The sequence below is a fragment of the Somniosus microcephalus genome, chromosome 7 (genome assembly GCF_052327205.1).
Source record: "Somniosus microcephalus isolate GS21.2 chromosome 7, FLI_Smic_1.0, whole genome shotgun sequence".
In the NCBI taxonomy this organism is placed as follows: domain Eukaryota; kingdom Metazoa; phylum Chordata; class Chondrichthyes; order Squaliformes; family Somniosidae; genus Somniosus; species Somniosus microcephalus.
The window spans coordinates 200,787,381-200,814,465 of NC_140993.1; the positions used below are offsets into that span (position 1 = coordinate 200,787,381).

The 27,085-nt window shown below is 44.3% G+C and overlaps 1 protein-coding gene across 4 annotated transcripts in view; it reads right to left on the reverse strand.

Annotated features, from left to right (window-relative positions):
* taf2 (TAF2 RNA polymerase II, TATA box binding protein (TBP)-associated factor) overlaps positions 1-27,085 on the reverse strand; it is a 170,745-nt gene that overhangs the window by 84,198 nt on the left and 59,462 nt on the right. For 2 of the 4 annotated variants that reach the window (XM_085993331.1, XM_085993332.1), the window contains exons 11-20: positions 26,557-26,692; positions 22,861-23,009; positions 22,634-22,720; positions 22,411-22,525; positions 14,005-14,114; positions 11,565-11,630; positions 11,168-11,420; positions 9,423-9,563; positions 6,844-6,954; positions 6,355-6,548 (exon numbers count right to left, since the gene is read on the reverse strand). In XM_085993331.1, the coding sequence (XP_085849457.1) occupies positions 6,355-6,548; positions 6,844-6,954; positions 9,423-9,563; positions 11,168-11,420; positions 11,565-11,630; positions 14,005-14,114; positions 22,411-22,525; positions 22,634-22,720; positions 22,861-23,009; positions 26,557-26,692 (1,362 nt within the window). Of the gene's footprint in view, positions 1-6,354; positions 6,549-6,843; positions 6,955-9,422; positions 9,564-11,167; positions 11,421-11,564; positions 11,631-14,004; positions 14,115-22,410; positions 22,526-22,633; positions 22,721-22,854; positions 23,010-26,556; positions 26,693-27,085 lie in introns of all 4 variants that reach the window. The other 2 variants (XM_085993333.1, XM_085993334.1) reach the window with 1 other exon arrangement.

Consider the following 27,085-nt stretch of genomic DNA (forward strand, 5'->3'; position numbering starts at 1 on the left):
AGGGAGGGGGAGAGTTACCTGGACTCTGTGTTCCAGGAAGTAGTCACACCAATTAGATTAACTAATTCAGATGTATTCCGTGGTCAGGGACAGGAGGGTGTGACTATGAGTGAGGCAAGTACGGGGATCCAGGAGGTAGTGTTGGAGGAGCCGCAGCCCTTGCTCTTGTCCAACAGGATCGAGCCTCTTACTCCCTGTGAGGACAGGAACAGGTACTGCAGGGAGGATGAGCAACCTGGCCACAGCACCGTGGAACGAGGGGCCATTCAAGTGGGGGGAGATAAAAGAAATGTTGTAGTGGTAGGGGATAGTATCATTAGGGGGATAGATAGGGTTCTTTGCAGCCGAGAGCGAGAGTCCCGAAGGCTGTGTTACCAGGGTTAAGGACATCTCCTCTGGGCTGGAGAGAAACTTGGAGTGGGAGAGGGAGGATCCAGTTGTCGTGGTCCATGTTGGTACCAACGACATAGATAGGACAAGGAAAGAGGTTCTGCTGAGGGAGTATGAGCAGCTAGGGGCCAAATTAAAAAGCAGAACCACAAGGGTAATAATCTCTGGATTACTACCTGAGCCACGAGCAAATTTGGCTAGGGTAAATAAAATCAGAGAGTTAAATGCATGGCTCAAAGACTGGTGTGGGAGAAATGGGTTTTGCTTCTTGGGACACTGGCACCAGTACTGGGACGGGAGAGAGCTGTTCCGTTGGGACGGACTTCACTTGGCCACTGCTGGGACTAGAATCCTGGCGAATCGAATAACTAGGGCTGTAGAGAGGGCTTTAAACTAATTAGTGGGGGGGAGGTTTCAAGAGAACGAAAAATAAAAATGTCAGCGGGGAAGGCAATAGAGCAAGGTAGCAGTGGGGGAATTAAAAACCAGAGCATGTCAGGAAGGGACAGAATGTATATAAAGATAAAGGTAGAGTAGTAAAGGGGGTAAAAGCAGGAATAAATTGTCACAAAACATATTTAAAAGTTCTTTATCTGAATGCACGCAGCATTCGTAACAAAATTGACGAGTTGACGGTACAAATAACTACACATGAGTATGATCTGGTGGCCATTACAGAAACATGGCTGCAAGGTGACCATGACTGGGAACTAAACATCCAGGGGTATTTGACAATTAGGAAGGACAGACAGGAAGGAAAGGGAGTTGGGGTGGCTATGTTAATAAAGGATGGAATCACTGCAATAGTGAGAAATGATATTGGGTCAAAGGATCAGGATAGGGAAACAGTTTGGGTGGAGATAAGGAATAATAAGGGGAAAAAGTCACTAGTGGGCGTAGTCTATAGGCCTCCTAACAGTTGCAACGCTGTTGGTCGGAGTATTAATCAGGAAATAGCTGGGGCTTGTAATAAGGGAACAGCTGTAATCATGGGGGGTTTTAACTTTCATATTGACTGGACAAATCAAATTGGGCAGGGCAGCCTTGAGGAAGAGTTCATACAGAGCATTAGGGACGGGTTCCTTGAGCAGTATGTAACTGAACCAACCAGGGGGCAGGCAATCTTAGATCTGGTCCTGTGTAATAAGACAGGATTAATAAAAAATGTCCTTGTAAAGGATCCCCTTGGAATGAGTGACCATAACATGGTTGAATTCCAAATTCAGTTGGAGAGTGAGAGAGTTGGATCTCAAACCAGCGTACTAAGCTTAAATAAAGGAGACTATGAAGGTATGAGAGCAGAGTTGACTAAAGTGGACTGGAAAAATAGATTGAAGTGTAAGACGGTACATGAGCAGTGGTGTACATTCAAGGAGATATTTCACAACTTTCAAGAAAAATATATTCCACTGAGGAAAAAGGGGCGTAAAAGAAAAGACAGCCATCCGTGGCTAAGTAATAAAGGATAGCATCCGACTGAAAACAAGGGCATATAAAGTAGCCAAATCTAGTGGGAGGATAGAAGATTGGGAAGCATTTAAAAGCCAGCAAAGAATAACTAAAAGATTAATTAAGAAAGTGAAGATAGATTATGAAAGTAAACTAGCAAAAAAGAAAAAACAGATAGCAAGAGTTTCGACAGTTATATAAAAAGAAAAAGGGTGGCTAAAGTGAATGTTGGTCCCTTAGAGGACGAGACCGGGAAATTAGTGGTGGGGAACATGGAGATGGCAAAAACACTGAACAACTATTTTGTATCAGTCTTTACAGTAGAGGACACTAAAAATATCCCAACACTGGACAAACAGTGGGGTATGGAGGGGGGGGGGGGGGAAAGAGGAGCTGAACACAATTAAAATCACTAAGGAGGTGGTACTCGGTAAGATAATGGGACTAAAGGCGGATAAATCCCCTGGACCTGATGGCTTACATCCTAGGGTCTTGAGAGAAGTAGCGGTAGGGATTGTGGATGCATTGGTGGCAATTTTCCAAAACTCCCTGGATTCAGGAAAGGTCCCAGCAGATTGGAAAACTGCTAATGTAACGCCCTTATTTAATAAGGGAGGCAGACAAAAGGCTGGAAACTATAGACCAGTTAGCCTAACATCTGTGGTTGGTAAAATGTTGGAGTCCATTATTAAGGAAGCAGTAACAGGACATTTGGATAAGCATAATTTAATCGGACAGAGTCAGCATGGTTTTACGAAGGGGAAGTCATGTTTGACAAATTTGCTTGAATTCTTTGAGGACGTAACAAACAGGGTGGATAAAGGGGAACCAGTGGATGTGGTGTATTTGGACTTCCAAAAGGCATTTGACAAGGTGCCACACAAAAGATTACTGCACAAGATAAAAAATCACGGGATTGGGGCAATATACTGGCATGGGTGGAAAATTGGCTATCTAACAGAAAACAGAGTTGGGATAAATGGTTCATTCTTGGGTTGGCAATCAGTAACTAGTGGTGTTCCGCAGGGGTCAGTGCTGGGACCCCAACTCTTTACAATCTATATTAACGATTTGGAGGAAGGGACCGAGTGCAACATATCCAAGTTTGCCGACGATACAAAGATGGGAGGGAAAGCAGTGAGTGAGGAGGACATAAAAAACCTGCAAAAGGACATAGACAGGCTAAGTGAGTGGGCAAAAATTTGGCAGATGGAATATAATGTTGGAAAGTGTGAGGTTATGCACTTTGGCAGAAAAATCAAAGAGCAAGTTATTATCTAAATGGAGAGAAACTGCAAAGTGCTACAGTACAAAGGGATCTGGGGGTCCTGGTGCATGAAACACAGAAGGTTACATAGAAACATAGAAGATAGGAGCAGGAGTAGGCCATTCGGCCCTTTGAGCCTGCTCCGCCATTCAACGAGATCATGGCTGATCATCCAAACCCTAGCACCCGGTCCCCTACACCGACAGCCATCCCACCCAAGCCCTATCCCCGTAACCCCACATATTTAATCCCCCCTAACACTAAGGGCCAATTGTTTTTTATCATGGCCAATCAACCTAACCCGCACATCTTTGGACTGTGGGAGGAAACCGGAGCACCCGGAGGAAACCCACGCAAACACGGGGAGAATGTGCAAACTCCACACAGACAGTCACCCGAGGCCGGATTTGAACCCGGGTCCCTGGCGCTGTGAGGCAACAGTGCTAACCACTATGCCACTGTGCAGGTACAGCAGGTGATCAGGAAGGCCAATGGAATCTTGGCTTTTATTGCAAGGGGGATGTAGTATAAAAGCAGGGAAGTCTTGCTGCAGTTATACAGGGTACTGGTGAGGCCACACCTGAATAACACGTACAGTTTTGGTTTCCATATTTAAGAAAAGATATACTTGCTCTCGAGCCAGTTCAGAGAAGGTTCACTCGGTTGATTCTGGAGATGAGGGGGGTTGACTTATGAGGAAAGGTTGAGTAGGTTGGGCCTCTACTCATTGGAATTCAGAAGAATGAAAGGCGATCTTATCGAAACATACAAGATTGTGAGGGGGCTTGATCGGGTGGATGCGGTGAGGATGTTTCCACTGATGGGTGAGACTAGAACTAGGGGGCATAATCTTAGAATAAGGGGCTGCCCTTTCAAAACTGAGATGAGGAGAAACTTCTTCACTCAGAGGGTAGTAAATCTATGGAATTTGCTACCTCAGAGAGCTGTGGAAGCTGCGACATTAAATAAATTTAAAACGGAGAGAGACAGTTTCCTAGCTGATAAGGGAATAAGGGTTACGGGGAGAGGGCAGGGAAGTAGACATGAGTCTAAGTTCGGATCAGCCATGATCCTACTGAATGGCGGAGCAGGCCCGAGGGGTCGTATGGCCTACTCCTGCTTCTACTGCTTACGTTCTTATGTTCCTGGTTTTCGTGCCTGCACTTCGCATGCCTAAACCCAGAACTTGCGCGGCCCTTACGGGCGCATACACACCTCATACCTATCCTCAGGGGTCACAAAATACAGCTCATTATAGATACATTTTTAGATGGCATAGATAAGATGCTACAAGAGACATGGTATTAAAGGGAAGGAAGCTGCATGAAGAGAGATGGCTAGGACACAGAAAACAGAAAGTAGAGGTAAATAATGATTCTTTAAGATTGGAAGAATATCTGAAGTGGTGTGCCCCATTGATTTGTGCTGAGACTTCTTTAGTTTTCCATTTGTATACATGATTTTGGCATATACACAAAATGAATGATATTTAAGTTTGTCAAGGATACCAAATTAAAGGGCATGGTAAAGTAAGGAAATTGTAAGAGTACAGATTGCTTCGCTGAGTGAGCAGATAGGTGGCAGATGCAGTTCAATGCAGACAAATGTGAAGTAGTACACTTTGCAAAGAATAAAAAGGAGGAATGCCCTAAATAGTAATTTTCTTAACAGAATGGAGGAATAGAGATTAGTAGGGATGACACATAGATCTTCAAAAGGTCTGAGTGCAGATAGAAAAGGCCATAAAGGTAAATCTCATTTTGAGTTTTATACCATAGCGGCAATGAATACACAATGTTTCGAGAGGGTTAATAGTGAGATATTATTTCTATTAATTGGCAAATTGTTAACAAAGAGGCATAAACTCAAGATCACTGGGTGAATGGAGGGCGAAGTCAGAAAAAATATTTCAGTGGGTTATTAAAACATTGAATCCTTCACCATGAGCAGCTATTGGGGAAAATATACAATTTAAAAGAGGAGGTAAGTATTTGAAAAGGAATAGAGATGGAAAAAAGACAGCGAAATGGGATTACAGGAGATAGCTCTAATTGAACAGCTATTACCTGCATAGGTGTGATGGGCTGAGTGACCTCCCTCTCTGTTGTAAATTCTAAATTCTATTAATACTGCCATGCATCAGGAACATGGAACTAGACAGCATATTTAGACTGACAACTGCTGTTGAAATAAATTACAAAACTAAACCAAGTCAAATGAAGGGTATACGAACCACACATCTCATCACTCGATGGAAATGTGCCATTGAGTGGTAAAACATATGCTTAGTACCCCTAATCCACAATCTTACTTGCATGTCAATGTGAAAATGTCAAGCAGAGGACAGAGAGGGGTTGAGCAGAGGCAAAGCAGTATCATGGGGAAAATGGTTGAGTAAAGCATTAGCGATGGCCTGGAAAGGAGTCTTCCCCTGCCTTTTTGATCACAGCTGGTCTGTAACTCACTGATAAAAATAAAGGTTGTTTGCTCATAGAATCATAGAAAGTTACAGCACGGAAGGGGGCCATTTCGGCCCATCGTGTCCGTGCTGGCCAACAAAGAGCTATCCAGCCTAATTCCACTCCCCAGCTCTTGGTCCATAGCCCTGCAGGTTAGGGCATCCCAAGTGCACATCCAAGTACTTTTTAAATGTGCTTAGGGTTCCTGCCTCTACCACCCTTTCAAGCAGTGAGTTCCAGACCCCCACAACCCTCTGGGTGAGCAAATTTCCCCTCAAATCCCCTCTAAACCATCTCACAGAACAAAACAGAAAAGAAACACATAGGAGCTATTTCAATGCTGTAATCTAATCTTGGGGTTTAGATGAGTGTTCTAAATTGCTGGAGCTTGCACTCTTGTTTTTTAAAATCAAATACTGCCCTGTAATTATTTTCAGGTACCCATTATTCTTTATTTAACTGAATTTGACATTTTTTAGATATATGCTAAAGGACAAAATAATTTTGTAAAATAAGGTGATCTGAAGTACTGTTGCCATAATAGTTGGTGTGCATAGCCTTTAAGGATTCTTCAGATAATCCCATCATGTAGGGATAAAAAGCAGCAAATATTTAGACTGTCTGGTGTATCCAAAAGCTTTTGTTTAAATAAGAGAAGAATGGATATAAAGCATAGCTAGAATTTTCACTAAGTCACTACTGCTGAATGAACCTTAACGTTCAGGAACAAGACTCCCACACAATTGACATGCTGTCAATTTGGATTTGTAAATATTCATCAATTAGTACCTGACAGTTATTGTATTTCTGTAACTTGGAAGCAGCTTCTCCATATTTAGAAATCTGGTGATCTCCTCCAGAATTAGTCGAATGTCAGGGTTGAGGTTATCCAACGTTCGAACCTCATTATTGATACTAATTGCAGGTGTCACTGAGTTTGCAAGTGCATCTATAAGTTCAGCACGATAGTAGTTGTCTGAAAACTAAAAGGGAAAATATTATTTTTAAAAGCAATAATTAAAATAAACCAGGTTCAAAGAGACAGAGTACCACAATCAAAGGACTTGTTTTTTGTTCAGGATCCAGGTGGTTTTTAAATTGAACACATCTGGATTTCAAAAAATGCTTGGAGGATATTTAAGTTTTTCTCAACTTTTACTTAAAATATATTTCTCAAACACAATTGGTGGTACAACTGAGATTTAAGATTTTTTTTTAAAAGTCATGATCTTAGAATCCTAAAACTCAAAGATTTAAAAAGAAAGCTCTGGTGATTACCTTGTTCTTTCTGTTGTCATTATATTTGATTAAGTCCAAAATAAAGGCCAATACTTCCTTGGGACACTGGTTATGGACATCCCGCAGCAATGCCATAGCAACAGGCATAGTCTGCGAAATAGGTAAAATGCTTTGGTTAACTTTCATAAGTATATATTTCTATAAAATCTGATGAATTACTAGCCTTCGGAAACAATTTATAGTCATGAGTTTGAGTTATAATTCACTGTGCAATTTCATTTTTTTTAATATAAAGAGAATGAGGAATCGGCTTAGAAAAATGAAATTAACTTTAAAGCTACAAAAAACTGCCATAGAGTGGGTTTGACTTAGTATATCCCGTAACAATTTCGGTATCAGTTAGTGATATGAAGGACGGTATTCTTCAGAGAAAAGAAAGAAACTGCATTTATGTAGCACTTCTCACGTCTGCAGTTCCACAATGAATTACTTTTAAAGTGTAGTCACTCTTATGTCGGCAAACAGGGCAGCCAAATTGCACAACAGAAAATCCACGACTCTTCTTCAAATCGTGTCTTGGGATCTTTATGCCACCTGAACAGGAATAAGATGCCTTGGTTTAATGCATCACCCATAAACTAGCATCTCCAACAATGCAGCACATCCTCAGTATGGCACTGAAGTGACAGCCTTGATTATGTGCTCAAGTTGGAGTGGGGCTTGATCCCATAATCTTGACTCAGAAGCAAAACATGCTACCATTGAGCCAAGCTGACACTTTTGTTTAGGTAGGCTTTTTCCATATGGAAGGAAACAGGGGAGAAAGGAAAGATGAAAAATATACCAAGGAAAATCATTACGTTGTTCCATTGCTTCTAGAAGCTAATTATGGATTAGAATTGGCAAAGAATAGGAGCAGATTGACTAAAGCTTTTTTTTTAAACTGGTGTTAAAATTTTTCACAGTACAATGAAAAATAGTACTGCGCTGGAAGAACAGCCAAAACTAAGTTTTTATCCAAAATACAGTAGAACTTATTATAACTGTGGCATAGTGGTTAGCACTGTTGCCTCACAGCGCCAGAGACCCGGGTTCGAATCCGGCCTCGGGTGACTGTCTGTGTGGAGTTTGCACATTCTCCCCGTGTTTGCGTGGGTTTCCTCCGGGTGCTCCGGTTTCCTCCCACAGTCCAAAGATGTGCGGGTTAGGTTGATTGGCTATGATAAAAAAAAAAATTGACCCTTAGTGTTAGGGGGATTAAATACGTGGGGTTACGGGGATAGGGTGGGATATGTGTTGGTGTAGGGGTTACGGGGATCGGGTGGGATATGTGTCGGTGCAGGCTCGATGGGCCGAAATGGCCTCTATCTGCACTGTGGTGATTCTGTGATTCTGTGAACTGATAGTCCAAGACAGAATTTGACAGACAGAAAGATGAGATGTCCACAGACAAAGACTTCACCGTGGTGTAGAGATTCACGTATCTCTGGTAAACAGGATCGAGTGCAAACCAATGCGGTGGGTATATTGTGTTGAATCGGAGTTTAGGACAGAATACAGTATAACACACTAGTAATACAGCAAAAAACATACGACCGCGACAAGTAGCTGGTACCGGACCCGATCGGACAGACGGCTGGTGTGCGTGAACAATTCTCTGACTTGCAGCCTCTCTTCCTTTCGTCTAGAACTGGTGAGCATGGGATCACTCTCGAAAGAGCGCTCGACCAGCCAAACCTTTGCTTAGCTCTCCCCTCCACCGGGTCTTACTTTTATTCTCTTTAAAGGTGGGCTTGAGGCCAAATTATTGCCAAGACCAGTTAACCTATAGAGGCTACCCTAAAACCTCATTACCCAATGGGGCATCAAGTTCTTTGTCTGGATTCTTGGATGAAAGGCCTCCCCTAAAGTTGTCTCATGATCTCATCCAATTTATCTATCTTGTTTTTCACATTTTGAAGATTCCTCCATTAGAATTTGTCTTATCTCTCCTTGTCCCCATCCTTCCTGTTACAATTGGTACTAGGCCTGGCCTTGCACCCCTTCAATCAAGAGGCCCAAGCTAGAGCTGTCCCACTTCAGCCAGTCGTTATCTCACTTTATTCTATGTCTTTCAACTAATTAACTTTTATTTATCTTCGCAAGCAGTTCTGCTAAACAAACTACAAATTCTACCTGCAGAGATTATAATATGGTTATTAGTAATAATGGAAGAAACATAGGTTGGGCCCTCATTGGCCAAATTAAAGATACATTAACAAAGTCAAAACCTTAACTTACAACCAACAGATATAACAGGCAAGGCCATCCTGTGGGCCCGTGTGGAATATTTATGCCTCATCTAATCGAACTGAAGACATTTTGTCTCAAATTCTAATACAAACCTCCAGGAAAAAGAAACTTATTCATTAACCCCTTACTTGTCTCGAACAGAAACATAATCATTTAAACACAGTATTATTCGTGTAGCCATATACATTTTTAGGCACCCCTAGTTTCTAACAATGGAATGCTATTATGCTTTATTTAATGAGAAGTGTCCCTGCTAATGCTTCACTAACTGAACTTGGGTGCCTCAATTTATTTCACAACAGTGGCAATATTATGAAAATTTTTACCTTCTGTAGGAAGTAGCTTTGAAAGTTCATGAAATTGTTGGTTTTAACAATATTTGAACAACTCTTGCAGCAGAACATTCGAGTAAAGAGTGACTTCATGGCTGGAGGACCTGTCCAAGTGTTTACCATGGCATTTGCAATCTGAAGGAACAATTCCAGACACAATGTACTGTTCAAGTTAATGTACTTTTCAAGTTTAGAGATAACATGTATGAGATGTACACAACTAGCTAATAAGAATGCAACAAATCTGTTTCTGAAAACCAGACTGATTGTCTCTGAATGATGGATTTTTCTGTATGGTGGACTTCCACCTCTGTTGAAGACAACTATTGCTTTGATTTGCATTCTTGTGACGTGTTAGCCTGGCAAACACGTGGAATTCATCTGTTAGTAGTTCTAGATCTGCAAGGTATTGAAGGAAAGTGCCAGAGATGGAGATCAACTACACTTGATGACTTATCAGATCATATTGTTGGCCCATACTCGGTTCTGTTGAACACCTAAATTGTGCAGTACCAGATATACTGCTTGATGTCTGAATCAGTTGATTTGTCAAGTACTGTATCGAGCGGGGTCCAGTCCTCCTTAGGTCAAAATCCCTATGAGGTAGGCACCTCATCCTAACAAGGAGGTGGTCAGTAAAGTAATAAAATACAAAAAAAAACTTCACAGATCAAGGGACTAAAAAGACTTTTGACTGTGAAATGACCAAAGAATGCAATGAACAAGAATTTCAACTATTTTCTTGATGTGGGAGACAGCAGAAAGGTGTGCTACCAATGATGGGAACAAAATGATCTATACACGCAGCCCAGAATGATGTTTTAGTACAGCAGGACGACAAGGTCACCTGAATCATGCAAGACATGCACAGTAGCCCCCCAGGCAATATTTCTCCTTTCCTGCCAATTGTGAATGATACAAATATTCTATTTGCTTGTGGAAATTACAAAGAGGAGTTTGATTTGTTAAAAAAATTGGGAAATGAGTATTCAGCATCAAGTTAATCAAAATAGACCATACAGAATTCAACAATATTGTTTTCAGAAATATCACCATAAACAATCATAGAATTAAACATACTATAGCATTCCTAGTGTGAAAAAGTAAAATAACTTGGATGTATATAATGCCTTTCAGAAACTCGGGACATATCAAAGTACTTCACAGGTAATGTACTTTTGAAGTGCAGTCAGTTATTATGTAGAGAAACGTGTCAACCAATTTGCACACAATAGGGTTCCACAAACAGCAATGAGATTAATGGCCGGATAATCTGTTTTAGTGACATTGGTTGATCGATAAATATTGGCAGGACACTGGGAGAGCTCCCCAACTCCTCTTCGAAAAGTGCCATGGAATCATTTACATCCATTTGAGGGGGCAGATGGTTTAATGTCTTCTTCAAAAGACAGCACCGCTGACTGTGCAGCACTCCCTAAAGCATTAGCTTAGATTATGTGCTCAAGTCTCTGCAGAGGGGATGAACCCACGGCCTTCTGACTCAGGGACAAGTGCACTACCACCGAGACATCGCTGACAGTAAAACATGCATTAAAAAACCAACTGATTATTAGGCCACCAGTGAAATTAAACCAGTTGCATAATACCCTGAACCTAATCTACTAGAGCTTCTGGAAAAAAGCAAAGGGGTAAATCCTACACACTGTTCAGGTTCTAGCAAACCTCTCATTAAATCATACCACTCAATCATACAATTACAGAATTCCTTCACAGTTCACCTTTGCTAGGCGAAAGCAGGCATGCATTCTGACTTTGTAAAAGCATTGTTCTTGTTCCAGGATATCTGTTAGTGCTAGCCGAGATGCTGGAGTAGGAAACTTTTCTAAAGCATGAATTGATTCTTCCTGTGCAACCACATCCCTCTCGTAGCGGAGCTGGTACTGCCACATGAAATCAGCCTGCTCAAATTCCACCTTTCTCAAAACCGACATGTCTGGATCTATCCTTATCCACAGTAATGGGGAATCAGCACTATAAAAACATAAATTAAATATTTATTTTAATATAATTTACTCAGCTATAAGAAAAATGACAACATTGTTTGTTAAAGGATTTTCCCAAACAACAAAAGATGCTAGTAAAAGTTAGCATTTTCAATGAATGAAAAAGACCTACTCCATTGCAGAAAGATCCATGTCCACTTCTTCCCCATTCAATAGCGGGATCTTTTTTTTCTTATTTCTGAATGGGGAGAATAATGACTTTCACTTAAAATAATGAACAGATCAGTGCTACGAAGTCATTGTAAATTATATATTTTAAAAACATTTTCCTTTCAAACATGTTCCATACTCTCAAATACAATGATTTTTATTTGCCAAGATCTGTCAATATGATTTTAAAATCCGATTAGGATTGCAGTTGTAGCTGTGTAGACCTCTTGGTGACAATTAACTGCAACATGCCACAGTTTAAAATGACTGAGGACTGCAGTACCATTTGTTAATCATATAAAATAATTCAAGATGTAAGTCCAAAGATGTGCGGGTTAGGTTGATTGGCTATGATAAATTGACCCTTAGTGTTAGGGGGTTAAATACATGGGGTTACAGGGATAGGGTGGGATATGTGTTGGTGTAGGGGTTACAGGGATCGGGTGGGATATGTGTCGGTGCAGGCTCGATGGGCCGAAATAGCCTCTATCTGCACTGTGGGGTTTCTGTGATTCTGTGAAGATCATAATTTTTAATTTTGTTTGACAATGCATAAGAGAATAAAAATACTGTCCTACTAGGAGTTCAACTGCACACAGGACCTATTTTGGTCATGTAGTCTTTCTCCCAAATTGAAACCTGGAATTCTCTCCTCCAAAATGATGTAGATGCTGGGACAATTGAAGCTTTCAAGACAGAGATCGATAGATTTTGAAATAACAACAGAAAATTCTGGAAACACTCAGCAGGCCAGGCAGCATCCTTGGAGAGAAAAACTTTACTTTTTCCAGTTCTGACAAAGGGTCCCAGACCTGAAACGTTAACTCTGTTTCTCTCTCCACAGATGCTGCCTGGCCTGCTGAGTGTTTCCAGTATTTTCTGTTGCTATTTCAGATTTCCAGCATCCGCAGTATTTTGCCATCGATAGATTTTTTGTTAGGCAACTGCATTAAGGGATAAGAAGCTATGGCGGGTAAATCGAATTCAAGAACAAATTAGCCATAATCTATTTGAATGGCAGAGCAGGCTCAAGGGGCTGAATTTCTTGTTGTTGTGCAACATCTGCGGAAAATGCAAATATCTATGTGTTTACTGGTCACTGGAAAGAATCTACAGCAAGATACGAAATCTTGAAATCAAGCACGGTTACTGACTGAATTAAGAATGAGCTGTCGCAAACAGTGCAAGCCTTCATCAACCGTGAGAACAATATTTTCATGTTAATGACTTCATTAAAATGTAAATCAAATAAAACTTCAAATTTTTTGTCTTACTTTTACAAGCCATTAAAATCCATTAACATACACATTTGAAATGACTAGTAAGATGAACTTATTTCTTTATGCGCTGACAAGAGGAGGAAAGAAACTAAGGCATTCAAACGCAATATGGCCATAGATACAACAGCGATGGAACGAACCATGCCAAATAACTGAATAATGCCAAACTCTTAAAGAGATAATGTCCCGGTATTCACTATTCAGAAGGCAAATTATTCACCTGCATGTGAGGAAGAATGTTCATTAAATATTCATGAATGCTATTGTGACAGCCCCACAATTGTTCTTCCACATTGGTTAGTGAAATAAAATTAAAATATACATGCAAGAACATAATATTCAGACCTCTGTGACTTAAACATTCTGAATGACCAGCTTACTTTACAGCTTAGTATTCCCACCCCCAGTGTAATGGCCTTGCAACAAGGGAATATTCGTTACAGGAGGATACTGGGCAGAGAATTTTCAGTATAGAGTGTTCTCTATTCTCTTTACCTAACCCTGACTACGATTTCAGGGGCATCCTGTCTTGTTTGTCAATTGTTATTGTTAAGAAAACAAAGCATAAGTTCCATTAAAAAAAAAATAATTTTAAAGTTTATATAAAAAAAAGAATGATTGCTTCCCACACCCAAGCCTCAAATATGCAAAAGGATGTATAATAAAATGTTGGGAGAGATTATTTTACTCCCAAAAACACAAATACCAGTGCATAATCTTTCACTTATTCCCTAGTGCAAAAGATAATTCACTGGAGAAAAACTGAAAATACCTCATAACCCATGGCAGTGAATTAGTCTGATTCAAAAAGATTTCAAAAAAATAAATCAGCTTGTGGAACAAACAGAAAGCCACACCACTAACCATGTTACTGATATTCCTGCACGTGCAAAAGACAGTCCTAATCCATTTAGTTAAGGATATTTCTACATTCATGAAAGAACTTTCACAATGTATTACTAGTGCAATGGTACAACTTCTTAGAAAGTGGCCAAATTTTGATGGCCTCTTTCCTGAAACTGGAAAAGAAAAAAAGAGTTAAGTTGATGTCCATCAATTTTAACTCTACTTTGGTTGGGATAAATGTATTGAAATCTTATCTTCCAAGACATTAGCACCTACCGTCTGCTCTTGGAATGGCAGGGAATATCATGCTTTAAGCTGTTTTCTTCAATTTGTAGAGTGTGGTTAAATGATCCATCTAGTTCCTGTACTGTCACTTTAAGTGGTCCCTGTAGGATAAGTTATAATAATTTTTAAAAACATGCACAATTAAAGACGTGAGGATTGTAGTGTGGTAAACCACTTTTATCGTTCACTATCGTTACACTATAGTTATCACTGTTGTATTGTTATCACTGTTCTCACTGTTGTATCACTATACGAGGTCGCCTCTTGTCGCGCTGTTATACCTGGGCTGACCACCTCCGACTCCGCCCATGGCTCCACCTACCTGCCCAGGTATAAAGGTAGTCGACTGGCTGGTATTCCTCCTTGTTGGACCCGATCACCCACGAGGGTGGGCTCTGTTATTTAGTCAATAAAAACCTTTAGTTACGTTCCTAACTCGTCGCTTTTTATTGGACGAATTGATAGGTATATCAATTTTATTGACTAAATTTTAAAGATGTCTACTACTGGCCAGCCAGAAGCCCTCCCAGAAGCACAGCCACAGCAGCTTTCAGACACCGGGCTACACCAGCCACACCAGCCGGCTTGGCTGCAAGCCCTCAAACCACCGTACCTGGATCTAAACCCACAGGCAGCAAACTCAGCCCTCAACTTCAAACACTGGCTGGACTGCTTCGAATCCTACCTGGAAGAATCCGGCGTCCCTCAGAGATCCAAACTAAGAGTTCTGAACGCCCAAGCGAGCCCGAGAGTATACGCACTCATCCAGGACACGACTACATACGAGGCCGCTATCAACCTACTGAAACAGCAGTACCGGAGCCCGGTAAATTACATGTACACCAGGCACCTCCTAAGATCCCGCCCGCAACAGCCAGGAGAGTCTGTAGCTGAATTTTTACGGGCGCTAAGAGCACTCGGCAGGAACTGTGACTTTAAAGCGGTGACGGCTGTTGAAAATACGGAAGATAATATCCGCGATGCCTTTGTGAAAGGCCTACGGTCCGACTACTCACGGCAAAGACTGCTTGAAGCTAAAGACCTCGACCTGGACAAAGCTGAAGCCCTCGCTCTCTCCCTAGAGGTGGCCCATCAGGACCAGGAGGCGTTTTCCAGGTACTGCTCGCGACCCTGGGACTCGGGCCCGACCCCTACCGCAATATCCTTCGCAGCGCCGCCCCCGGGACCTACCTCAGCGTCGGCGTCCCGGACCCGACCGGGACCGCCACCCCCGGTACCAGCTCCGACATCGGGCACCCGCGATCGGGCCGCCGGCTGCTTCTTTTGCGGCCAGGAGAAGCACCCGAGGTCGCGCTGCCCAGCCAGGAACTCTACCTGCTCAACCTGCAGGAAGAAAGGCCACTTCTCTAAGGCCTGCAGGAGCGGATCTTCAGAGGCCAGCAGTGCCTCATGCGAACTGTGGGGGCGGCCATCTTCTTTCAAGGCAACTGAGGCCAGCATCCCCACACGTGAGTCATGGGGGCGGCCATCTTTGATCAAGGCAACCGACCCCAATAGTGCCTCATGTGAGTTATGGGGGCAGCCATCTTCTCCGCCATTTTGTCCTACCTCGTGGGAGACGCCATTTTACCCACCACGCCCGACTGCCACCGGGCCCCCGGACCCGACGACCGCCTCGCCCGCAGACGACAACGACTCGCTTACCTACACACTAGCCTCTGTCACTCTGGATCAAGCCCGCCCACACCACCTGTCCAAGTCGATGATGGACATCAAAGTAAACGGCCACGCCACGACCTGCCTGTTCGACAGCGGAAGCACGGAGAGCTTCATCCACCCAGACACGGTGAGCCACTACTCCCTCCCTGTCCTGCCAACGCGCAACCGAATCTCGATGGCATCGAGGTCCCACGCCACGGACATTAGCGGCTACTGTGTTGTGACCTTGTCGGTTAAGGGTACGGAGTATAAAAATTTTAAACTCCTCGTCCTCCCCCAGCTCTGCGCTGCCGTCCTACTAGGGCTGGACTTCCAATCCCACCTCCAAAGTGTAACCCTAGCATACGGTGGACCCCTCCCCCCACTCACAGTCGACAACCAGCGAATGTTAAACCGCCCACCGCGTAACACCTGCAGCCTATCCGCCCTCAAGGTGCCGCCACCTTCCCTGTTCGCTAACCTCACCCCCGACTGCAAACCCGTCGCTACCAAGAGCAGGCGGTACAGCGCTGGGGACAGAGCCTTCATTAGCTCTGAGGTGCGGCGCCTCCTGAAAGAGGGCATTATCGAGGGGAGCAACAGCCCCTGGCGTGCCCAGGTCGTGGTCGTTAAGACCGGCGATAAAAATCGCCTGGTCATCGACTACAGCCAGACCATAAACAGATACACCCAGCTGGACGCATACCCCCTTCCCCGCATATCTGACATGGTCAATCAGATTGCACAATACCGCGTATTCTCGACCATCGACCTTAAGTCGGCCTACCACCAACTCCCTATCCACCCCGAGGACCGCCAGTACACCGCCTTCGAGGAGAATGGGCGCCTATACCACTTCCTTAGGGTCCCCTTCGGTGTCACCAACGGGGTCTCGGTCTTCCAAAGGGAGATGGACCGGATGGTTGACCAGAACGGACTGCAGGCCACATTCCCCTATCTAGATAACGTCACCATCTGCGGCCGCGACCGGCAGGACCATGACGTGAATCTGGAGAAATTCCTCCGTACGGCCCAACGGCTGAACCTCACCTACAATAAGGAGAAATGTGTGTTTAACACCTCGCGCCTTGCCATCCTTGGCTGTGTAGCAGAGAACGGACTCATCGGCCCCGACCCCGAAAGAATGCGCCCCCTCATGGAGCTACCTCTCCCCCACTGCCCTAAGGCACTTAAGAGAACCCTGGGGCTCTTCGCCTACTATGCCCAATGGGTGCCCAATTATGCGGACAAAGCCAGACCCCTCATGAAGTCCACATCCTTCCCCATCACGGAGGAAGCGTGCGCGGCCTTCTCCCTCATCAAGGGAAACATAGCCAAGGCCACAATGCACGCAGTGGATGAGTCCATCCCCTTCCAAGTGGAGAGCGATGCATCCGACTTCGCCCTAGCCGCTACCCTTAACCAGGAGGGGAGGCCGGTGGCCTTCTTCTCAAGGACCCTACAGGGCCCCGAGATCCGACACTCGTCGGTCGAGAAGGAAGCCCAGGCAATTGTGGAGGCGGTACGGCGCTGGAGGCATTACCTGGCAGGCAAACGATTTACCCTCCTCACCGACCAACGTTCGGTTGCTTTCATGTTTAATAACAAGCTGAGGGGCAAAATCAAGAATGACAAGATCTTGAGGTGGAGAATCGAGCTATCCACCTACGATTATGATATCTTGTACCGGCCAGGTAAGCTGAACGAACCCCCTGATGCTCTTTCACGAATTACATGCGCCAGCGCGCATATTGATAGACTTCAGACCCTCCACAACGACCTCTGCCACCCCGGGGTCACCAGACTTTACCATTTCATTAAGGCCCGCAACCTGACCTACTCCATCGAGGAGGTCAGGACCATGACCAGGAACTGCCAGACCTGCGCCGAGTGCAAACCGCACTTCTATAGGCCGGACAGAGCAAGCCTGATCAAGGCCACCCGCCCCTTCGAGCGCCTGAGCATCGACTTTAAGGGGCCTCTACCGTCATCTGACCGCAATGTGTACTTCCTCAACATCATTGATGAGTACTCCCGTTTCCCTTTTGCCTTCCCCTGCCCAGACATGACCAGTACCACGGTCATCAAGTGCCTGAACGACCTCTTCGCCTTGTTCGGGTTCCCGAACTATATACATAGTGACCGGGGCTCCTCCTTCATGAGCGAGGAACTCCGTCAGTTCCTACTAGCGAGAGGTATTGCAGCAAGTAGGACCACCAGCTACAACCCCCGAGGGAACGGCCAGGTGGAAAGAGAGAACGCGACGGTATGGAAGGCCGTCCTCTTAGCCTTAAAGTCTAAGGGCCTCCCAACCTCCCGCTGGCAGGAAGTCCTCCCGACAGCGCTGCACTCCATCCGGTCACTACTTTGCACTGCCGTTAACGCCACCCCCCATGAACGAATGTTTGTTTTCCCCAGGAAGTCGACTACGGGAACCACTCTACCAACCTGGCTGACCTCTCCGGGGCCCGTCTTGCTGCGAAAGCACGTGAGGGCCCATAAAACGGACCCCCTGGTCGAGAGGGTGAACCTCCTGCACGCCAACCCCCAGTACGCCTACGTGGCTTACCCAGACGGGCGGGAGGACACTGTCTCCTTACGAGACCTCGCACCCTCGGGCACTCCGGAGACACCACCTTTACCCCCCCCCCCAATTCCAGCCCAGGTAGACGGCATGCCGGAACCCCACGAGCCTTCGCCGACCACGCAGACACCAGCATTAACACCGGATAATGCAGCACCGCCGCTGCGACGATCGGAGAGGCTTACGAGGCCTCCGGACAGACTGACATACCAGAACTGGTAGTACACTTCACCCCGCCGGACTCAAATCTAAACAAGGGGTGAATGTGGTAAACCACTTTTATCGTTCACTATCGTTACACTATAGTTATCACTGTTGTATTGTTATCACTGTTCTCACTGTTGTATCACTATACGAGGTCGCCTCTTGTCGCGCTGTTATACCTGGGCTGACCACCTCCGACTCCGCCCATGGCTCCACCTACCTGCCCAGGTATAAAGGTAGTCGACTGGCTGGTATTCCTCCTTGTTGGACCCGATCACCCACGAGGGTGGGCTCTGTTATTTAGTCAATAAAAACCTTTAGTTACGTTCCTAACTCGTCGCTTTTTATTGGACGAATTGATAGGTATATCATGTAGGGAGGATAATACTTTCAATGTGAAACAGTGCCCTCATAAAATTAAATAAAGCAATGGTTTTAAAATTTCCCTGTCTTGTGAAGATGTTCCAAATATGCAGTTTCATGGGACAGCCTGCTAGACCCACTATGTTTTGTTCTCTTAGAAAACAGCCATCAAACTTCACGTATAATAGATCTGTCAGTCTATGGCTCTTACTGTTTTAATTGGGAACATGCATCATTTATTCTTCTGGATGCCAAGCTGGACTCCACATAATTCAAAGTTCAGGATTGAACTTTTCAATCACAAATACAAAAGCTTCTGTCTCCGTCTCTGGGGACAGGCTATTGACAAACATTCACTACGAGTCCACTGACTCCCACAGCTACCTGGACTACACTTCCTCCCACCCGGCTTCCTGTAAGGACTCTATTCCATTCTCGCATTTTCTCCGTCTCATCTGCTCTGACGATGCCACGCTCCATACTAGTGCTTCCAACACGTCTTCCTCTTTCCTCAACCGAGGATTCCCCTCTACTGTGGTTGACACGGCCCTTGACTGTGTCTGTTCTATTTCCCTCACTTCTGCTCTCACCCCTTCCCCTCCCTCCCGGAACCACGATAGGGTTCCTCTTGTCCTCACCTTTCACCCCACCAGCCTCCACGTTCAACGGATCATCCTCTGTCATTTCCGCCACTTCCAGCATGATCCCACCACCAAACACATCTTCCCCTCACCTCCCCTTTCAGCATTCCGAAGGGACCGCTCCCTCAGCAACACCTTGGTCCACTCCTCTATCACCCCCAACACCCTTTCCCCTGGCACCTTCACATGCAAGCGCAGATGCAGCAACACATGCCCTTTCACCTCCTCCCTTCCCACTGTCCAGGGCTCCAAACACTCCTTCCAGGTCAAACAGCAATTTACTTGTACTTCTAGCAATTCAGTATACTGTATTCGCTGCTCACGATGCAGTCTCCTCTACATTGGGGAGACCAAATGCAGATTGGGCGACCGCTTTGCGGAACACCTCTGTTCAGTCCGTAAGGGTGACCGAGCTTCCGGTCGCCTCTCACTTTAATTCTCCGCTCCACTCCCACTCTGACCTCTCTGTCCTCGGCCTCTTACACTGTTCCAATGAAGTGCAACGTAAGCTCGAGGAACAGCACCTCATCTTTTGATTAGGCACTTTACAGACTTCTGGACTCAACATCGAGCTCAACAATTTCAGACCATAACCTCTGCCCCTATCATTTTTTTTTCTCTCTCACATGGCATCTGTTACACTTCATCTAGAATCATCTTTTGTTTCTTAACTTGTCCCATTACCATTTCCTTTTACCATCATCCCTTTTGTCTTTTAATCTCACCTGTCTTCCATCCTATCACAGACTTTCCCTTTTGTTCTTTCCTCCCCTCCCCCTTCTCCCTGCTTAAAAACCTGTTGCATCTCCAACTTTTTCCAGTTCTGACGAAGGGTCATCGACTTGAAACGTTAACTCTGTGTAATGAGAAAGGGCTAATCAATAATCTTGCGGTAAAGGGACCTTTAGGGACAAGTGACCATAATATGATTGAATTTTACATTACGTTTGAGTGATGTAGTCCAATCTGAAACTAAGGTCTTCAATCTAAACCGAGGAAACTACAAGGGTACGAGGGACAAGTTGGCCATGGTAGATTGGGAAACTACACTAAAAGGTATGAAGTTGGACATACAGTGGCTAACATTCAAGGAAATAATGCATAATTTGCAACAAACGTATAGTCCTCTAGGGCATAAAAACCCAAAAGGAAAAGTGATCCAACCATGGCTAACAAAAGAAATTAAAGCTAGTATTAAGTCAAATTATTGGAATCTATTATAAAGGATGCAATAACTGGGCACTTAGAAACTAATAGTAAGATTGGGCAGAGTCAACATGGATTTATGAAAGGGAAATCCTGTTTGACAAACCTATTGGAGTTCTTTGAGGATGTAACTAGTGGAGTAGACAAAGGGGAACCGGTAAATGTGATGTATCTGGATTTTCAGAAGGCCTTCGATAAGGTCCCACACAAGAAGCTGGTGAACAAAATTAGGGCACATGGAATTGGGGGTACTATACTAGCATGGATTGAGAATTGGTTAACAGGCAGAAAACAAAGAGTAGGGATAAAAGGGTCTTTTTCAGGATGGCAGGCTGTGACTAGTGGGGTACCTCAAGGATCGGTGCTTGGGCCCCAGCTATTCACAATGATTTGGATCAGGGAACTAAATGTAACATTTCCAAATTTGCTGATGATACAAAGCTAGGTGGCAGTGTCAGTTGCGAAGAGGCTTCAAGGGGATCTCAACAGGCTCAGTGAGTGGGTGAGAACATGGCAGATGGAAAATAATGTGGATAAATGTGAAATTATCCACTTTGGTAGAAAAAACAGAAAGGCAGAGTATTTCCTAAATGGTGAAAGATTGGGGAATGCAGATGCTCAAAGGGACCTGGGTGTCCTTGTACATGAGTCACTGAAAGTGAATGGCTTGCTGCACCTGCACATTCGGAAGGCAAATGGTATGCTGGCCTTCATTACAAGCGGATTTGAGTACAGGAGTAAAGAATTACTCCAATTATATAGGGCCTTGGTGAGACCACACCTGGAGTACTGTGTACAATTTTGGTCTCCTTACCTAAGGAAGGATATACTTGCCATAGAGGGAGTGCAATGAAGGTTCACGAGATTGATTCCTGGGATGGCAGGACTGTCATATGAGAAGAGATTGAGTAAACTAGGCCTACATTCTCTTGAATTCAGAAGAATGAGAGGGGATCTCATTGAAGCATACAAAATGATTACAGGGCTTGATAGGATGGATGCTGGGAGAATGTTTCCCTTAGCTGGGGAGTCTAGAACCAGGGGCCACAGCCTCAAGATAAGAGGTAGGCCATTCAGGACTGAGATGAGAAGAAATTTCTTCACGCAGAGGGTGGTGAATCTTTGGAATTCTCATTCCCAGAGGGGTGTGGAGGCTCAGTCATTGGCTATATTCAAAACAGAAGTCGATAGATTTCTGACTACAGGAAACTTTGCGCTATCCGGCACCGACGGGACCGAGCTGTTGCCGTTCCCTCAAAACTACCGGACACTCCAGCGCTAATGTTGAAAGATACGGAAGCTTCTGAGCTCCGTATCTGTCAACAAACCCTGTTGCTTGCTTCTAAACAGTCCAAGCGTCTCTGTAGCTTAGCAACAGCTTCAGCAGACCTTGACTGTTGAGGAAAAAAGCAACGAGAAAAAAAAAACCGAACGAAAACGGCACCTGATTTTTGCCGGTGGCTCGAGCATTCCGGACAGTTAGCCTCCGGATAACACAAAGTTTCCTGTAGTAAGGGCATCAAGGGATATGGTGATAGGGCCGGTGAATGGAGTTGAGGCAGATGATCAGCCATGATCTCATTGAATGGCGGAGCAGGCTCGAAGAGCCGAATGGCCTACTCCTGCTCCTATTTCTTATGTTCTTATGTTCTCTCTCTACAGATACTGCCTGACCAGCTGAGTATTTCCAGCATTTTCTGTTTTTATTTTCAATCAAAGTTTAGTTTAGTTGGTCCTTACCACATACTTCTGGGTTCCCAAAGAAGTGTAATCTTGCTTCAGTTCCAACTCCAAGATGTTTCTTTTCCTATTAAATGCGAAGCTGCCGAAGAACTTGACTACACCACTCTGGTCACTACAGCATATAATTAAGGTTTTTTCATGGTTTGAACATTGTAACTGAATTTGACTATTTTTATATGAAAACAAGAAAATCTGCAGTAGTTTAAAATACAATACCTACTTCTGAATTGATGGCATAGGTTTTACAACTCTCAAAAATTCAGTAGAGCTGAGGGGAGAACCGTGGGTTTGCATTTTGTGGAAGTATCTGGAACAAATGAAATGGTTTGTATACTGAAAGGTTAACATTAAGGACAATCATGCTGTGCAGAACCAAAGTTCTGATTATAAATGAACATTAAATTTTGCAGAAGTAATGAGAAAGAAAGTCTCAAAGGATACACCCACTGCTTTATTAAAGGTTGAATATCTTTTCCAGACACATTTGAAATTGATTTTAAAAATCCAGTTGTTGAAAGTAGCATCTGGCTCCACATGTGTGACTGAAACTTCTGCGATGAAGCAGTGCTGGCCAAACTCAACAGTTTGTTGAAGACCTAAAGTAGTGAACAAACACTGTTGAACAGCAATACATTGCTCTGCAACTACAAAATTTATAGCATTTGGAAGCTACAAGTTTTAGTCGATGAATGCCATTTACCCCAATAGAGGTTTCTACAGAAATGTTAGTTTTCTCTTATTAAAAAAAAGCATTGAACTGGAAATTACTCCAATGGACTATCAGCAGATAAAAGCACACACTTCTGAAATTCCTTTTTCTGCTATTTTAGTAGAGGTGTTAACTCCTAATATGTAAAACAGTAGAGAGGGGAATTTCGGACCAACACATTAAGCATTCATTTGTTAGCATGCCACGGTGCAATTTCAAGGCCGTGATTATGTAGCAGATAAAATGAGTACAATCCAAGAATTGACAATTGGGGCCGTATTTTTTTGCTGATTGAAGCAAAGTCTTTAGGGCAGCTTTGTTTGTGGTGGCGGGGGGGGGGGGGGGCGGGTGTCGGGGGAAAGAAGGTCCAATTTGCAATGGGCTTTAAGCTACTTGTTTGTAGGGTCTCCCCATCATGTCTACTGATGCTGGGGTACAATGTGGGAAAGTGTGAGGCCATCCACTTTGGATCTGAGGCAGACAAAATCGGAATATTTACTTAAATGGTGGAGACTAGGAGCTTCGGAGGAGCAAAGGGATTTTGTGTGTCCATGTGCACAAATCTCAGGAAATATATTGGCCTTGGAAGGAGTGCAATGCAGATTCACTTGAGGACAGGTAGCATAAACCTGGCTTGTATTCCCTTGAATTTAGAAGGTTTGAGGGGTGATTAAGGTATTCAACAGGGTAGATACAGAGAAACTATTTCCTCTGGTGAGGGAATCCAGAGCAAGAGGGCATAATCTTAAAATTAGAGCTCGGCTATTCAAGAGTGAAATCCAGATTTACTTTTTCACACAAAGGATATCTGGAATTCTCTCCCTCAAAAGGCTGTAAATGCTGGGTCAATTAAAATTTTCAAGACTAAGATTAATACATTTTTGATAGGCAAGGGTATGAAAGGATATAAAGCAACAGTGGGCAAATGCAGTTCAGGTATATATTAGCCATGATTAAATTGAATGGCGGAACATTATGCTCCGCTGGAATTTAAGTTTCTAAACTATCAGGACTAAAAAGCAGAAGCAGCATGCTATAGACAGAGCAAAGCGATCCCACAATCAACAGATCAGATCAAAACTCTGCAGTCCTGCCACATCCAGTCGTAAATGGTGGTGGACCATTAAACAACTAACGGGGGGAGGAGGCTCCATGAATATACCCATCCTCAATGATGGTGGAGCCCAGCACGAGTGCAAAAGACAAGGCTGAAGCGTTTGCAACCAACTTCAGCCAGAAGTGCCGAGTGGATGATCCATATCGGCCTACTCCAGAGGTCCCCACCACCACAGAAGCCAGTCTTCAGCCCATTCGATTCACATGATATCAAGAAACGGCTGCGCGCACTGGATACAGCAAAGGCTATGGGCCCCCGACAACATTCCGGCTATCGTGCTGAAGACTTGTGCTCCAGAACTAGCTGTGCCTCTAGCCAAGCTGTTCCAGTAGAGCTACAACACTGGCATCTATCCGACAACGTGGAAAACTGCCCAGGTATGTCCTGTCCACAGGACAAATCCAATCCGGCCAATTACCACCCCATCAGTCTACTCTCAATCATCAGCAAAGTGATGGAAGGTGTCATCGACAGTGCTATCAAGCGGCACTTATTCACCAATAACCTGCTCATGGATGCCCAGTTTGGGTTCCGCCAAGATCACTTGGCTCCCAACCTCATTACAGCCTTGGTCCAAACATGGACAAAGGAGCTGAATTCCAGAGGTGAGGTGAGAGTGACTGCCCTTGACATCAAGGCAGCATTTGACCGAGTGTGGCATCAAGGAGCCAGAGTAAAACTGAAGTCAATGGGAATCAGGGGGAAAACGCTCCACTGGCTGGAGTCAATCCTAGCACAAAGGAAGATGGTTGTGGTGGTTGAAGGTCAATCATCACAGCCCCAGGACATCACTGCAGGAGTTCCTCAGGGCAGTGTCCTAAGCCTAACCATCTTCAGCTGCTAAATCAATGACCTTCCCTCCAACATAAGGTCAGAAATGGGGATGTTCGCTGATGACTGCAGTGTTCAACACCATTCACAACTCCTCAGATAATGAAGCTGCCCATGCCCGCATGCAACAAGGCCTGGACGACGTTCAGGCTTGAGCTGATAAGTGGCAGGTAACATTCACGCCACAGAAGTGTCAGGCAATGACTATCTCCAACAAGTGAGTCTAACCACCACACTTAATGGCATTACCATCGCCATCGCCGAATCCGCCACCATCAAGCACAAACTTAGCTGGACCAGTCACAAATACTGTGGCAACAAGAGCAGGTCAAAGGCTAGGTATTCTGCGGCGAGTGTCTCACCACCTGACTCCCCAAAGCCTTTCTACCATCTACAAGTAAGGAGTGTGATGGAATACTCTCCACTTGCCTGGATGAGTGCAGCTCCAACAACACTCAAGAAGCTTGACACCATCCAGGACAAAGCTGCCCGCTTGATTGGCATCCCATCCACCACCTTAAACATTCACTCCCTCCACCAGCGGCGTACCGTGGCTGCAGTGTGCACCATCTACAAGATGCACTGCAGCAACTCGCCAAGGCTTCTTCAGCAGCACCTCCCAAACCCACGACCTCTTCCACCTAGAAGGACAAGGGCAGCAGGCGCATGAGAACCCCACCATCTCCAAGTTCCGCTCCAAGTCACACACCATCCTGACTTGGAAGTATATTGTCGATCCTTCATTGTCGCTGGGTCAAAATCCTGGAACTCCCTACCTAACAGCACTGTGGGAGTACCTTCACCACATGGACTGCAGCGGTTCAAGAAGGCGGCTCACCACCACCTTCTCGAGCGCAATTAGGGATGGGCAATAAATGCTGGCCTTGCCAGCAACGCCCACATCCCATAAAAATGAATAAATTATTGTGGAGTGGGAAGCAAGTAAATGTTTTCCGTTACAAACTAGGAAGTTATATACAGTATCTGTGATTTTAAAAAATGGGACGCAAGTTTAAGAAATTCTGAAAATAAAAAGTAACACCACGGTGCTTACTGTACTATTTTCAGCATAATTGCAATGGAGTAACCAAAGTGTATGTTATGTAAGAAATGGATTTTTATTTATATATTCCACACATTAGATATCTATTTAAATTTGCATCATCCGTAATTCAAAACTAGAACGCCATTTAAACTTTTGATTGTCAAAATGAATGAGCAAATGAGGAGCAAAGCAGAAATCAGCTTTACAGGTCCAGGCAGCAACAAGATATACAGCAGAGGGCAAGACAACATTTGAGGGAAATGAAAGCTGCCAAAATAGCAGAGCCAATCCAAAGACACATTATGTTTACAAAGAGGAACTATAGAGAGAAACAAAGAAAGCAACTGAAGACAATAAAAATCAGACAAAATCAAACCAAACTAGTTCAGACACAAGGAAACAACTGTTTCAAAATGCGTATGAATTAATTTTGCTACAAACCTGAAGCATGAACTCCATGCTGATCCTGTTTTCAATGAGTCGCATCACCAGGTGGGCTTTACACTGAAACATCTTGTAATACTTCCAAGACAGCGTGTGAGGATGACGGATTGAAAAGTGCAAGTGTGGAGCAGGACTGTAAGGATTTAAAAAAACTTTTTAAAGTACTTCCACTAATGTTGCACATGCAACAGCTACACTTCCACAAAGGTTTGTTGATATTTAAGTAGACCAACAGCCAACAGTGTTCAAAGCTGGGTGGGAATGTAAGTTGTGAAAAGGATGCAAGGAGGCTTCAAGGGGATATAGACAGGCTAATTGAGTGGGCAAGAACATGGCAAATGGAATATAATGTGGAGAAATGTGAAGTTATCCACTTTGGTAGGAAAAATAGAAAAGCATTTTTTAAATGGTGAAATTGGGAAATGTTGGTGTTCAGAGGGACCTGGGTGTCCTTGTACACGAATCACTGAAAGTTAACACGCAGGTACAGCAAGCAATTAGGAAAGCAAATGGTATGTTGGCCTTT